The following is a 13916-nucleotide window of genomic DNA, read 5'->3' as shown; positions in this document are numbered from 1 at the left end:
GAAGCTTCCAGGAGGCTGACATCACACCAGTCCGGGGCATGGCTGCGGGCTCCCCCTGCACAAGAGCCCAGGTCGGGAAAGCCCCTCCCCCACCTGTGTCTGGGGCAAAGGCGATCTGGGGAGGAGGGGCCGGTCCCTGGACAGAACCTGCGCGGGGCCCCCAGCCACCCACAGTGGCTGTCCACCCACAGTCCAGACCAGGCAGGCCCACGTGGGGCGTCGCTGTCCTGTGGGGTGTTGGAAGATCCTGTGGAGAAAAGTAAGCGGACGAGAGGGAAAGGCAGCACTTTGGGGCGCGCCTGCTGTCCTCGTGGAGGTCGACGAGGAGCTTCAAGGTCACCAGCCTCAGTGGCGTATTAGATGCAGAGTGTTCTAGAAGCAGCGGAGAGACGGGAAGCTGCTCCTGCTGGCTGTGCCGTGGTGCTGGGGAGCCGAGCCCGGGGCCGGTCCTCCCCAGAATCCAGGCGGGGAGTCTCCCTGGCAGGAGCTCAGGCCGGCTCGCACCTTCCCTTCACGTTCTCAGGTCCCTCTGGAGGGAACGCAGCGGGTTAGCGTTTCAAGACCTGAGTGACAGGGCAGGCGGCTCGGGGAGGGGGCCGGGGCCTGGGCGGGGGCCACCAGTGCTGAGCCGGGCCAGCGGGCATCGCGTGGGTGGAGCGGGAGGCGCTGCCCGGTGTCCGGCCCCAGGACGGCGTCACTGCTCGCCCGGGGGATACCGCTGCGTGGCCCGGGCCTGGCCACAGGAGGGGCGAGGCGGAAGGACAGCCGTGGGGCGGCGTCTGCACCCACCTCCATCTGCTCGTGGATCCAGTCCAGGAAGGAGGTGATGCGGGTGTAGACGCCGGGCTTGTTCACCTCAGCACAGCCGACGCCAAAGCTGGTGGCCCCCACCAACTTCCACACCCGCCTCTCCTGACACACCAGGGGCCCCCCGCTATCTCCCTAGAGGGCAGGAAGACATGCGGGAGCAGGACGGGGCGGCGCAGGGCGCCCCTTGTCCTGCACAGGACCTCGACCCGCGCTCAGCCTGACTGTGGCCTCCCAGGCGCGGGACACTTCTGGGGTCATTTCCCGCCTGCTCGCGTCCCTGGCCCTGCACCCTAGGAGGCGACAGCAGGGGCACGGCTGGGGGAGCCCCCGGAGGAGGGTCTGCCTGGCCATGGGTTTCCAGTGGCCTCTGGACCCGGCGGCGCTGGTGTGTCACCTGCTGTGGCTCTGGAGGCCCTTTTCACCGCTCCCCCACTGCCCCCCAGCCTGAGCAGCCTGCCCCGGGCTGAGGACAGAGGCGCCGGGAGGCCGGGCCGGGCCCCGCAGAGCGGGCGCACTGGGCACACGGGCTGGCCTGCAGGCGAGGGAGTGATATCTTGAGCAAACTCCTTCCCACACCCTGTAAATTTGCTTTTCAATCTGTCACGGGGAAACATTGGCAGGGGCCTGTCCATAGGCGGGGCAGCGCCAGCCTCGCCCGGGCGTGGCCCTACCTGGCAGCTGTCCACGCCGCCCTTCAGGTAGCCGGCGCAGAGCATGGAGGGGGCGATGATGCCGCCGTACACGTCCCTGTGGTTGCAGAGCTTGTTGGGCAGCAGAGGCACCGCCGCGTGGTTGAGGACGGGGGAGGCGTCGCCTGCGCCAGAGCAGGGGCAGTGAGGGCGCCCGCCCAGAGGGGCATGTCAGCGTGGGGCGCGTGGTCTGGCCAGGGGTCCTCGCCTCCCGAGGGGACCAATGTGGAGGAGGTGGGGGCTGAGAGCCAACATGGGCCCCCAGGGCCCTCCTGGCCACAGCAGCAGGGCTGGCCTCAGAATGACCAGCTCACAGCAGAGAAACGGGGCTCGGGAGGCACACACAGCTCCGGCAGGACTGTGGGTGGTGGGCAGGTGGACACAGCCCCAGGGGCGCCATGGCCAGTCCCGCAGCCAGCGGCCGAGCCCCCTTACAGGGCAGCGGGGTGGCGCAGATGGGGCCAGGGGCGCCCTGCCTGCACAAGGTCGTTTGGAGAATAGGAGGAGGTGACGATGGACGCAGAGGTCAGCGCTGGGGAGAACCTGAGGACACTGCACTGTGGCATTGATGGTGGACGGGGCCATCACCAAGGGGTGGGCAAGGAACCGACTGGTGGACCCCGCGCGACATGCACGGGCACCCCCTGAGCAGGACAGGTGGCCCCGGGACTCAGAACCTTGACCTCAGACCACTGACCTCCATCCTCCGTGGCACCCCACCCCGACGTCCAACACACTTTTCCATCTGGAAAGTTCTCTTCGGAGTTGGGCAGGCAGACTGGCTGGACCATGTCTGTGTGAAGGGAACAGCACCCCTCAACCCGCTGCAGCGGATAGGGGGCGGGGAGTGGTATCCCCTCAGTGCTCCCTTCCTGAGGAGCTCAGATGCCCTCAAGGTCAAGCGCTTGGCCCCTGGACGGTGGTCAGCTCAGAGCAGGGCCCCTCCTGACGCAGCCCTGAGGCTCCCAGACATTCTGAATAATGGCGACGGCGTCTGGGCCGGGAACACATTTCCGTGGGAGACGCCAGGGCCGGCTGCCCAGCCCAGCAGCCTCTGCCCCTGGACTCTGGCCGGGGGAGGAGGGACTGTGCTCCAAAAAGCCATGGGAACAGGCGCTGTGGCCACAGTGCCCCCGCCCCGTCCAGACCAGGCCTCGCCCTTTCCGGGACCACCGGGCACGTCTCATCCCCGACACACCAGGAGGCACATGGGCCGTCCACGCGCCTGGCACGCGAGCTCGCCGGACAGCGTCACGGCCACCGTGGCCTCTGCAGGACGCGCCCAGCCTGCCCAGCTCCCAGGGGCGGCGTGGAGCAGAGGAAAGGCAGGGCGGGCGGCGGCGGCTGACCCACGCGCAGATGTGGAGGCCGCGTTTTTAAAACCAGGGGTGTTGTGATAATTAACGCGCGAACACGGCCGTGACCATTTCTGTTTCTCTAGAAATACTTGTTTCGGAGAGTCCTGGGCAGCGTGCACGTGTGCCCAGCGCCGGACAGGCTGACGCCGCCGCCCGCCAGGGCCTGGGGCGGGCCTGGCTCCCTTGGAGAAGGGGCCACCGCAGGCAGCAGCAGCCACGGGCCCCGGGCGCTGGGACTGAGCGGCCAGGACCGCAGGCAGCGCCCGGACGAGCCTCCGCAAGCAGCGAAAACACTCCCCGACCGCGCAGCCCGGCGGCCCGGGGAGCAGCGCCTACCGCTAAAGGGCAGCGGCCCGGCCAGCTTCAGGAGGGCGATGTCGTGGCCCAGCCGCTTCGGCTTGTACTTGCCGTGGTAGATGATTTTCTCCACCAGGTGGGAGGGCGCTGGGCTGTCCGGCAGGGACACCAGGCCCACCTGGACGGTCCACGACTGGGGCTGGTACAGGCTGCGAGGAGACGGAAGGGGCGCGAGACCGCGGCTGTGGAAGCAGCGCCAGGGAGACGGGGTGGGGGGGGTCCTCATTCTAGCAACTATCATAACATTATTTATTCTATTTCAACCAAAAATTTCGAAATTTTTAGCTCTGCTTGTCCAGCTCGGAACTGGCCGCAGCCAAGCCCCGAGGAGCACAGACACCCCCAGGGGCTCCCCGCTGCAGCTCTGGGCACACCCAGCACCGGGGCTGAGCTCAACCCAGCCGGCTGGGGCCGCTGACTTTGGAAGCATTTCCGTGGTTTCGCCCCCCGGCTCCTCTCTGAGAGCGGGTCCTGGGGGAGACTCGGGCCCCTCCAGCTCATGGCCCCAGCCGCCCTGGCCTGCGTGGTCAGTGGCCCCAGGCCCCAGAGGCGGTGCTCTGCTTCCAGAGTTCCTTCTCTTTCAGTCTTTGCCCGAGAGCCCGGGTCTGAGGTCCCCGTGGTGGCTTGGGGTCCATCACAAGCAGGGGTGCCCCACCTGCCTGCCTGCTGTCTGGACCGGCTGCGGACACCCCCACCCGCCCCTCCCTGCGTGGCCAGGATGGCGGGGGGACACTCACTCATAAACACAGTGGGCAGCGGTGACGATCCACACAGGGGTGACGATGGAGCCCCCACACAGGTGGTAGCCCCGGAACTGGAGGCTGGCCTGCCAGGGCCACTGCGCCAGTAAGGACACGTTGCCCCCCACGATGCGGGAGCGGGGGCCCCTCCGCAGGCCGCAGGCTGCCGGGAGAAGGGCACTCACAGGCCTTCCTGTGCCACCCTCCCCTCCCCCTGATGCCCCCCAGGCCTCACGGCCCCAGGAGAACGCAGCAGGAGAGGGCCCTGGGGCTGTGGGGGGACAGGATCCCCGAGACCAGGGTGATAGGGTGTCAGGTGCAGTGGGGAGTGGCCCCTGATCAGAGCAGAGAGCCCAGGGCTGGTGGTGCCCCCCTCCCTGTGCCATCCACGATCCGGGAGGGTGACAGGGCATGGGCGTTCCCCAGCCCCAACACCAGAACAAGGGCCTCTGCAGCCCCTCATGACCAGGGGCTGGCGGGCCCTGTCTGACTCCCCTGCACCCACGGGGGCCTGCGAATGACCCCCCCACACCCACCAGAACAAGGGATGCCTGCCAGGGCTGGGAGGACTGCGGCCCGGCTCCCGCCCGTGCACGATCTCCGGGGGACCTGGAGGCACAGGGGGTCAGGCTTCTGCCCTCCACGGAGCCATGGGATGCCCTGACCACGGGCCTGGTTGCTGCTGGACACGGCTGCCCCACCTGACAGTGAGACCAGGCCGGTGCTGCGCCCCTCCTCCGCCATTGGGGCTCACAGAGCCCCCCAGCCCCGGGAGGAAGGGACCCCTGAGCAGCCCAGGAGGGGAGGGGAGACGGGCTTGCCTTCTGTCACCTCTGCATTTCGAGAGCGCTCACCTGTGCACTTCAAGGTAACCACGTGGCCCGAGGCGCATGCCTCCCTGAGTGGAAAAGAGGGGGCGCAGTGATAAACAGCCAGGGCCGTGAGATGTCACCTGCTATTTAAACTTAATTTGGGGTAGAAGAAAAATAAGCTACTCCCCTGCTCTTGACTACAGAGTGTGGTTTTAGTGCAGGTAAAAAAAAAACACAACCCACGAGAGTGAGGTCACCTGTTCCTTAGGAAACACAGCTGCAGGGAGGTTGTGGGGTGCTCCCCCTTACCCAGGGATACACGACACAGCCCCAGTGGACACTGGAACTGCGCATGACTTCGCAAAGCCTACGCCCCCCCCCCTGCATCCCCCAGTAGGTCCCAACAATCGAATTTGATTTGCAAATCAGGCAGAGACTAACAGTAGCACAGAAGGACCCCCCCCCCCGCCCCGCAAAATGCTGCAGTGGGTGGGTTCCCCTCCCCTCCCCCTCCTAATCACCGTCAGTCACAGTCAGACTCTAGGCCACGGCTGAGCAAGGGCAGCGACACTGGCACGGCACGCAGAGAGCCGGCTGGGAGGACAGTGGGTGTGGTGAACCCCGCTAATGAGCTGCAGACACTCACCGGACCCGGGGGACACGGGGTGCCCAGCAGCAGCATGGCTGGCTCTCCGGCCAGCAGTTGGGGATTGCACACCTCAGGGAGCAAAGTCACGGAACCCCAGAAATGATGCAAGCTCCCCTCTGTGTGGTGGGGGCCCGGCCACATGCTTTTGACCATCCACCGGGGACTCCCGTGTAACCAACCCTGTCTTTGGAGCTCAGTCCGACGGGTAATCACACAGGAAAAATCTAGTGTCACCCCACTGAGGTTTTGGGGCCCAGAGGTGAAATGGGTCCGAGGTGCTGATCCATTCATGGGGGGGGGGCAGGCCTGCTGCCTCCCAGGATGGGGGCGCACTCGTCTCCAGGCTGACCCACCAGGTGGGGAGAGCAGGCAGGACTTGGGGCCACAACACCTCCCAGGACCCCGCCCCCCACTGACACACCTCAGGCTTCCTGGCCTGGCTGTGATCTGAGGCACCTCCTCTTGCCCCCCCTCCCCCGACTTGCTGGGGAGCAGGGGAGACGCATGATGGAGGTAAACAGCTTTGGGCGCAAAGGATACTTTTCTCTCTAGATTCTTTCTAACGTGGTACTGTCCTTCCTGCTCTCTTGCTCTGCCCCCCAACATCCGGAGGGCTCCTGATTTAGTGGCAGGCACTGTCTGGGGACCCCCCACCTTTCCCCTCCACCATCCTGCTTCCCTTCTTTGCGGGACCCTATCTGCTAGGTCTGGGGGGAGGTTTTGCTCCCCAGCCTGGCACGCCCACCTAGCCCCCCATGCTCCCAGGCCCTGCAGGAATACCCCCGCCCTCGGGCCTGGGGGCCATGTCCCCTGCGGACTGCAGCGGCCTGGCCACGCACCTCGCGTACACCGAGTGCTGCAAGGCGGTCACTTCGTCATCCGACAAGAGGTGGTTGATGGATGCAAAGTCCTCCTGGAACTGCTGCTCGACGGAGCCCACCCCGAGGGAGGCCGAGCTCACATAGCTGCAAGCACACGGGGACCAGGTGAGCCCGGCCGGCCCATAGTGCCCCCAGCGGCCCAGGCAGCTCTCAGAGAGAAGCAGGAAGAGCACAGGGCTGGAGAGCAGGGAGGGCAGGGTGCTGTCACAGGAGGCCCCAGGGGGAGCACCGCCCAGGAGCGCCGTCCCAGCCAGGGGCCCCGGGAGGGTGGGCCGGAGGGGTCCCTGCACAGGAGAGGCTGGGGGCCCGGTAACCCTGAGGGGGAGGGGCGGAAGAGACAGTGACACCCCGTGACTGAGAGGAGGGCCTTGGAGGGGACGGAGATGCTGAACAAGTTTCCACCTGTTTGTGTGCGTGTGTACGCATGTGCATGCATGGTGTGTGCGCATGTGTGTATAAGTGTGCGCGTGTTGGTGTGTGCATGGTGTGTGTGTACGTGTGTGTCTCACTGGCTTTGAAGAGGAGCTGAGCACCTAACCTGAAAACGAGGCACCCTCTCCTGGGGTGCCGACAGGGAAGTGCTTCCAAACCCTCCCGTGCCCAAGCCCAGCCCCGAGGGGCGAGGGGCTCCCTGAGCCACGGCTCTGGCCCTGCAGAGAGAAGGGGGCTGGGCTCACTGCGGATGACCCTGGGGGGCGGCAGTTAGGAGCCAGAGGACGGGCCAGGCAGGGGCCACCCCAGGGCAAAGACAAGTGACCCAAAGCACAAGCAGACAACCCAGAACATGGCTGGTCCCCGCCTGTGGCCACACGACCGCCTGCCTGCATGGTGGCTGCACCCCGGCCCTGCTCTGTGGGGCCCTCGGGGGGAGCGCAGCGGGGCAGGCCTGGACGCAGCTGACACGCCTGATGAAGAACAAGGGGCTCAAGTTCAGCTCCAAGGCTGTTACTGTGTGTTGGCCAGAGAGTCCTGGCCTGGTCCGAGACACCCCCAAACACAATGTTCCCCTCGAGTGGTCACTCAGGGCGTCCGGGCCGCGGCTCGGCCCCAGTAACAAGGGGGCAGACGCACTGGCTCACCTGGGGAAGCCCAGCTGGGCGCAGGCCACGCCGGCGTGGTGGCCTCTCCAGCCATCGGTGCACACGGTCCTCCAGGCCGCAGCTGTGAACACCTGCAGCACGGCGTCCTGACCACTCACGCGGACTGGCCAGGGCCGGGGACAGTCCAGTTAGTGGCCAAGAATCTAAGTGGCCCCGCTGCCCAGCCCGACCTGGCCCACAGTGCCCCCACGCGGCCTGCAGACCACGGCCGTGCTGACGGCCTGCGCCCCGCGCTCTCACTGCCGTGTCCCCCCCAGAAAACTTCAGCCCCTCCTGACACCCCGTGTCTCCTGCGGCAAGTGCCGGCCTGGGCCCCGGCAGGGACGCCGCTCGCTGGCATCCGCCGAGACCCCCTTACACACGAGACGTCGGGCCGGGCTCTGAGGAGGACGCGGCTCACCGCATCGATACTCGTCCTCCCCGTCCCTGCAGTCCGGGACCCCGTCGCAGCGGGCGGCCAGCTCGATGCACTGGAACGACGACCGGCACCGGTACTTCCCCGAGCAGTCGAAGTGGACTGGGCCGAGCAGAGGGAGGGGCGGTCACTGCACGGCGCCGCCCCCTGCCATGCACCCGCCTGTGGCTCCCCATGAGCGGAGGAGCCGCTTTGAGACGGCACCCCTGCCAGCAGCCTGCTTCCTCCGCCCAGTTTCTGTTCCAGATTCCAAGGGGTGGGGCTGCTACACCCCACTTTGACTCGCAACGTGGACTTCAGCCATGACTTGGATGAACTGAAACTCCAGAGGCTCCAGGTCAAGAAAGCGGCCGGGCGCCCAGCAAGAGCCCCGAGCGAGGACACGCCCCGTCCACCTCCTGTTTCCCGCGCGGATGGACAAACCTCCCAACTATTTGAAAGAGAGGTGACTTCCCACTGGAGACCATCCAAGGGCTCGCGGCCCCCAAGGCACCTGACCTCAAAACCAGCAGGCGCCTGCCCACATGAATGGCCCCTTGTCTCCTCCGCCCGCTGCTCCCCTGCGTGGGATCCTGTTTCATCAGCTGCCTTCGGACGTCTAACTGGGCAGCTTCCTCGGTGACAAGGCCCCGAGCCCGGCCAACAGCCCCTGCGGGGCCCCAGCTGGGCCTCACGGTCACACCAGCAAATAAACCCCCCGGCGGCAGAAGCATGTCTGCTCCGGTAATTAAGCCGGCGCGGCCGCGTGTTGGGTAAGCTCCTGAAAGTTTAAAGGCCGGGCAGGCATTCGAGAGCCCACTGAATAATGGATGGTACCTACTGCCCAGGCCGATGGCCAGCGCCAGGATCAAGGCGATGACCCCGATGACGATGATAGGGAAGAACTTCAGGGGCAGCAGTGACAGGATCTGTGCGGCCACCGCATCTGCGTCTGCAAAGCAGAGGGGAAGACAGACAGAAGCCCCAGGTCAGCGGAGCCGCGTAAGGCCCTGACTGTCGGGGCTGGACAGTCAGTGCTCGTGCCGTCCTGCCCGGGTCAGAGAAAGGGCCTCGCCCGGGCACGGTCCCCAGAAGCTCAGCCCGGCTCTCCCCAACTGTGACCCAGTTCTGTCTTTCCTGGGGTCAGGATGGTGCTGCATGTTGAACTGGACCAACCCCCCCCCAAAAAAAAAAAGACATTGATGTTCTAACTCCTAGTACTCAGAATGCCGTCTTACTTGGAAACAGTCTTTACAGGCCTAATCAAGTTAAAATGAGGCCATTCGGGGGGCACTGATCTATATGATGGGGTCCTTGTAACAGGGGATTCAGACACACACAGAGTGACAAAAAGAGACACATGGAGGTCGCCACACGCAGGGGGAGCCAGAGGGCAGAGCCCCAGAGACTGTCAGCCAAGCACCGGCAGGACAGGGTCAGGAAGGTTTTCCTGCGAGTTTTGGAGGGAGCTTGGCCCAGCCGGCATCTTGGCTTCAGACTCACAGCCCCAGAAGGGGTGGATCGATGGATGAGTGTATGTATAGGTGGTGGGTGGAAGGGTGGGTGGATGAATGGGTGGGTGGGAGGGTGGATCCATCGATAAATCTATGGACAAATGGGTCGACTGATCAATCGATCAGGGGAGCTATGGACAAACGAGTAGATGAATGACGCCAAGATAATGATGGCTGTTTGCTCTCGGGGTCAGAGAGCCTTTCCTTTCAGGATAACCAATTTGTGGTCCTGAGTTAGCAGAGAGACGCTCCTCCACTCCCGGAGCCTGCACCACTTACATTTTAACCACCCACAGGCGTGACCCCCCATCATTCCAGCTGTTCCGAAGTCAAAGGTTAGAGTGGAATGAGTCCAGATTGCGGATTTGAAGGTTGTTGTTCAGCCAGAACCTCTGTCTCAGCTCACACTGGCCCCTTCACCGCCCCCCACTGCCTTGGTGCCCTGGAGAGGGGCTCCTGTGGGGCCCTCTCCTCATTCTGTGTCTGAGGATGAGCCGGAGTAAAAGCAAAGTGTATCTCCCAAGATTGCGTCTCTCTAAGAAGGAGTGCCAATGATGCGCAAGCACAGAAGCCTTAGACTTCTCTGGAAACAACCAAAAATAAAACTGCTGGAGAGTCAAATCGGAAATACATACCAAAGAGCTTAAACACAAATGGAATTTTCGGGCTAGGAATTTCTCCTACGATGTCATCACAGAGGCACAGACTCTACCTACACGGACGCTTACAGCACGCGTGAGAAGAGCATGACCTAGTGACCCAGGAGGGAAATGGTAAAACAACAAGCTGCAGAGACACGTAAGATGCCAGAGGCCGGGCCCTGGGTGCCCTGGAAAGGTCCAGACAGTGGCTGTTTCAACCCTCACGGACCACAGGAGCTCTGCAGCACAACTCAGCTCTCTGTTACGGCGGCCGGTGCCAACCCAGGACGAGCACATGTGTCCGGGTACATGTTTCAATAAAGCTTTATTTATAAAAACAGGTAGAGGCCAGAATTCCTCAGCCCCTGAAGAATATTTAAACAGGCAGCTCTCTCGCCCGCCTGTGACTATGCGGGCGCCTCTTTCTCGCCTGTTCCTAATACCCCTGTCCTTCTAAAATGCATGTGTACATTGATAAGAAATACATGTAATAGTTAATTATTTAATGCCATGGAAAAATGAACCTGATATTGTGAAGTTTTCTTTAAAGCTTCAAAATAGCACAAACAGCAAGTGCCAGGCCAGAGAAACAGACGCGCCGCCAGCAGAACAGCAACCGCCAGGCTAAGCGCGCTGGTAAAGCTGGTCCTTTTCTCAAAAATCTTGAGTGATGTTATCTGAATTTTCAGAATGAACACTCCCATGTCTTTAAAGAGCCTCCCTGCCCAGCTCTGGGAATTCCTTACAAAGAAATAATAACAAACTAGCGCTAGTCGTACTGTAGAAGCCTCCGAGACAACTGCATGTCGGGCAAGGTCGGGGGGTGTGGGTGCCACTGCGCCTGGCGGAACGCTGGGTGGCGAAGGAGGGTGGGCGATGCAGCCGGGAGGGCCGGGTGGGCGCAGGGGTGGGGGCAGCGTGGTGTTTTTCCATTTCCGTTCACCTAGTTCCTGAGCCGCAGCCTTCAGCTGGGCACCGCGCCCTCACCTGAAACCTCTCCCCTCCCTCCCACTGTCTCCCTGCCCCCACGTCAGGTCAGCCCGAGGGCAGCCCCACTCCATGCTGTCTGGGACCCCAGCTCATCCCCCACATGACCCTCTTCCCAGCCAAGTCAGTCTTCCTGATTTGCACCCCGACCTCGAGCCGCAGCCCCGGGGACAAGGAACAAGTCCTCATGGGCTGGTGCCAAAGGATCCCGCCGGACAGACCTTCTGGAGCCTGCACTTTGCCGAAGCACCTGTGACCTATTTACGAAACGTCCTTCGCGCGCGACGCTGCACACGACACCTTCAGCGCCGTCCGCTTTCTTTAGGTTCCCCGGAAGGCCCGGGGAGCGCTGGTCCTCAGGACTTGGGGGTGCAGGGGGTGCTCGGAGGACTCCTGGCGGGCTCTGACCTCTATTTCCCGGGGCGGCCAGAACCACAGATTTAGAAACCTCCATCCAGAGGCCGCAAGCTCCTGCCTCCAGGCAAAGGGCGGGACAAAGTGACCCCCTCGAGTCGCCCTGCACCCTGGAACCCGCAAGCCCAGGGGAGCTGTGTCCAGCCGTGGGTGTGAGACTCCGGCGCAGGGTCACCTACCTGGCACAACGGCGCTTATTTTCAGGTCGTCGAGGCCAAAAAGCGACCTGAAGGAGAAGGGGCCCTCTGTGGCCGGCGGGTCGTTCTCCCCCAGGGTGACGAGCTCAGGGCCTCTGGGGCCAGGCTCCGGCTCCACCTCCTGAGGAGGGACCGTGGTCAGCCGCGCGTGGCCTCCGGCACCTGAGACTTAACACCCTCGGCACTGCCGGAGACCGCTGCCGGGGAGGGCGCGTTTCCCTCGGAGCCAGGCCAGAGAGAAGCTGGGGAGCCCCAGGAAGCCCCTCCCGCTAAGGGTCAGCCTCCCACGGCGGCCAGCCTGGAAGTCCACGAGCAGCCCTGGCTCTTGGCCCTGCAGAGGGCACCGCGCTCCTTCTCAGAGGACAAGTCCCTTCCACAGCCCTTTCCTTCTCTCTTCTTATTGCCCGACGGGCCCAGGAGTGCAACCCCCGCCCCCCGCCCAGGGCCACCCACCGCCAGCGCAGAAGTGGGGGAGACCCTCACATCATGCCAGGGTGGGCGCCCGCACCCATGCTGCCTGCCGCGCCCCGTAAAGACGCCCCTTCCCGGCCTGCGGGCCTGGCCTGGAGGGGCCGGTGGAGGGGCTGGTGCCACCTGCAGCCACCGCCGGGCTCGGTTTCCTCCGCCTACCAGGCCAGGAGGCCTCGCTCAGGGGCGGAGGGGCCTGGAGGGGGCTGGGAGGGGGCAGGTGTCCCAGCTGCGCTCCCGCCCTGGGGCTGCCTCCCCAGGAGTCCACTCCCTCAGGAGCCTGAATCGGTGGCCCGACCCCAGGAAGGGGAGGCTTCAGCCCTCTCTCTGCTGCCCGTGTCCTGCTGTGATGTGGCGGCTCGGACGGAAAAGCCACCAGAGCACGTTGTCACGCCCTGTCCCTGTCCCTGTCCCCGTCTCGGCAAAGCCCCGCGGCCCGGGGCTGAGGGGCATGTCACACCCCGCTGGCCAGCGCCTCGGGCACTGCGGCACTCACACTCACTTCTGCCCTGCTCTGGCTGGAGCCCAGGCTCACTACCAGCCGGCGGGCGCAGCTGAACTCGCCAAAAAGAGTAAGAAAAAATGGCCATCGCCCGGGGACAGGAGCCACGGAGGCCCCGCCCGGCACGGCCGCACCAGAAATGCCGAGAGCTCAGCTTCTCCCAGCAACTTCTCTCCACCCCCCACCCACCCCGGCCACTTACTATTTCTGGAGCCGCCATCATTAAAAACAGAAATAATTTCCGTTTTCATTCTACAAACAAGCGTGATGGGTATCAGCGACCCACGGGTTAGTCCAGCCGGGAGAGAGTCCCCCGAGAGGCTCAGCCTGGCCGCTGGGGCGTCGCAGCTGTGGCATCGCTGCAGGGACGATGTAACCCAAGCCGCGGGTGGCTATCAGGTGGCCCCGGGCGGCAGGAGGCAGGACCGCGGGGATGCAGGCCCCTTGTTAGGGAGCCAGGGAAGCAAACCTCACTACCTCCCGTCACCCTCGCTCTGCTCCTTTTTGAGAAGAGCAAATAGGGGCTATCTGGGCCCGAGAGGGCAGCCCCGAGGGGGCAGGTCAGCCTTGAAGGGGTCTCTGCCTGTCCAGGAGATCCAGCCCAAGGCCAGCCGTGCAGCCGCTCTGTGGACAACAGGCAGGGAGCCTGGGCGTGCTCCGAGCGGGGGGCGAGCAGGCAGCCGCCTCTGCGGGCCTGGGCATCTGCTCGCTGCACAGCTTATCTGCAGAGAGCCCTGGGCTGCGGGCATGGGACCTGCGCCCCAGAAGCCCGGGAGGGGAGCTGGAGGCAAACACACTCACTGACTCAGCAGGTGTTGCAGGCCCTGGCCAGGGGCTGGGCTTGGAGCCAGGTACTCACCTGTGAGCTCAGGGGGTGGCGAGGGCTCATCAGAGATGGGCTGAGAGCTGCCCAGAGTGAGGGGGGGGGCCTCTAAAATGTTTGGTGGTGGGACAAAGTGGATCCTGTGAGCCAATTGGGGAGCTTGTTCCAAGCACAGGAGCATCCTGGAGGAGAGGACCAGCGGGGGGCATTCGAGGAACCCCAAGGAGGCCTGTGGGCCTGGGGAGGCCTGGAGGTCCCGGAGGTTAGACAGACTCTGCGTTAGCTTCTGAGTGAAAGAAAGCTAAGGAGAAACTCTACACTAGGACCCAGGTCCTCCCTCAGTGTGTACGCACGCGTGTGTACATGTAACATACGCACACGGCTATTTCTTCCTCCCCAGGAGAGGGTGTCCAAGTGGCCAAATGTTCGTCTCACGTCGTCCTCAAGGCTCAGTGCCGTCACCATTTGGGAAAACGCAAAGCAGAGCCACAGACGCCACTACACACCCCAGACCGGCCACAGTGAAAAGCCTGGCAACACCCTGCGCCCTGCCAGGGCGCAGGGCTGAGGAATGCTCCCA

The 13916-nt window shown here is 64.1% G+C and overlaps 1 protein-coding gene across 1 annotated transcript; it reads right to left on the bottom strand.

Annotated features, from left to right (window-relative positions):
- Window positions 1–511: 511 nt before the first annotated feature.
- On the bottom strand, window positions 512–13517 carry TMPRSS3 (transmembrane serine protease 3). The gene is made up of 13 exons (XM_037524775.1): window positions 13373–13517; window positions 11526–11705; window positions 8632–8742; window positions 7797–7913; window positions 7376–7499; window positions 6255–6380; window positions 4809–4852; window positions 3952–4117; window positions 3194–3363; window positions 2197–2292; window positions 1482–1624; window positions 790–942; window positions 512–529 (listed from the first exon to the last, which is right to left on the bottom strand). The coding sequence occupies exons 1-13, from the start codon at window positions 13515–13517 to the stop codon at window positions 512–514; spliced, it is 1593 nt and encodes a 530-aa protein (XP_037380672.1).
- Window positions 13518–13916: the final 399 nt, after the last annotated feature.

Source organism: Talpa occidentalis, unplaced genomic scaffold (assembly GCF_014898055.3).
Source record: "Talpa occidentalis isolate TD23 unplaced genomic scaffold, MPIMG_talOcc4v2.1 talOcc4.4, whole genome shotgun sequence".
In the NCBI taxonomy this organism is placed as follows: Eukaryota; Metazoa; Chordata; class Mammalia; order Eulipotyphla; family Talpidae; genus Talpa; species Talpa occidentalis.
The sequence above is the reverse complement of the archived record's forward strand: the minus strand, read 5'-3'. Positions and strand labels throughout refer to the sequence as shown.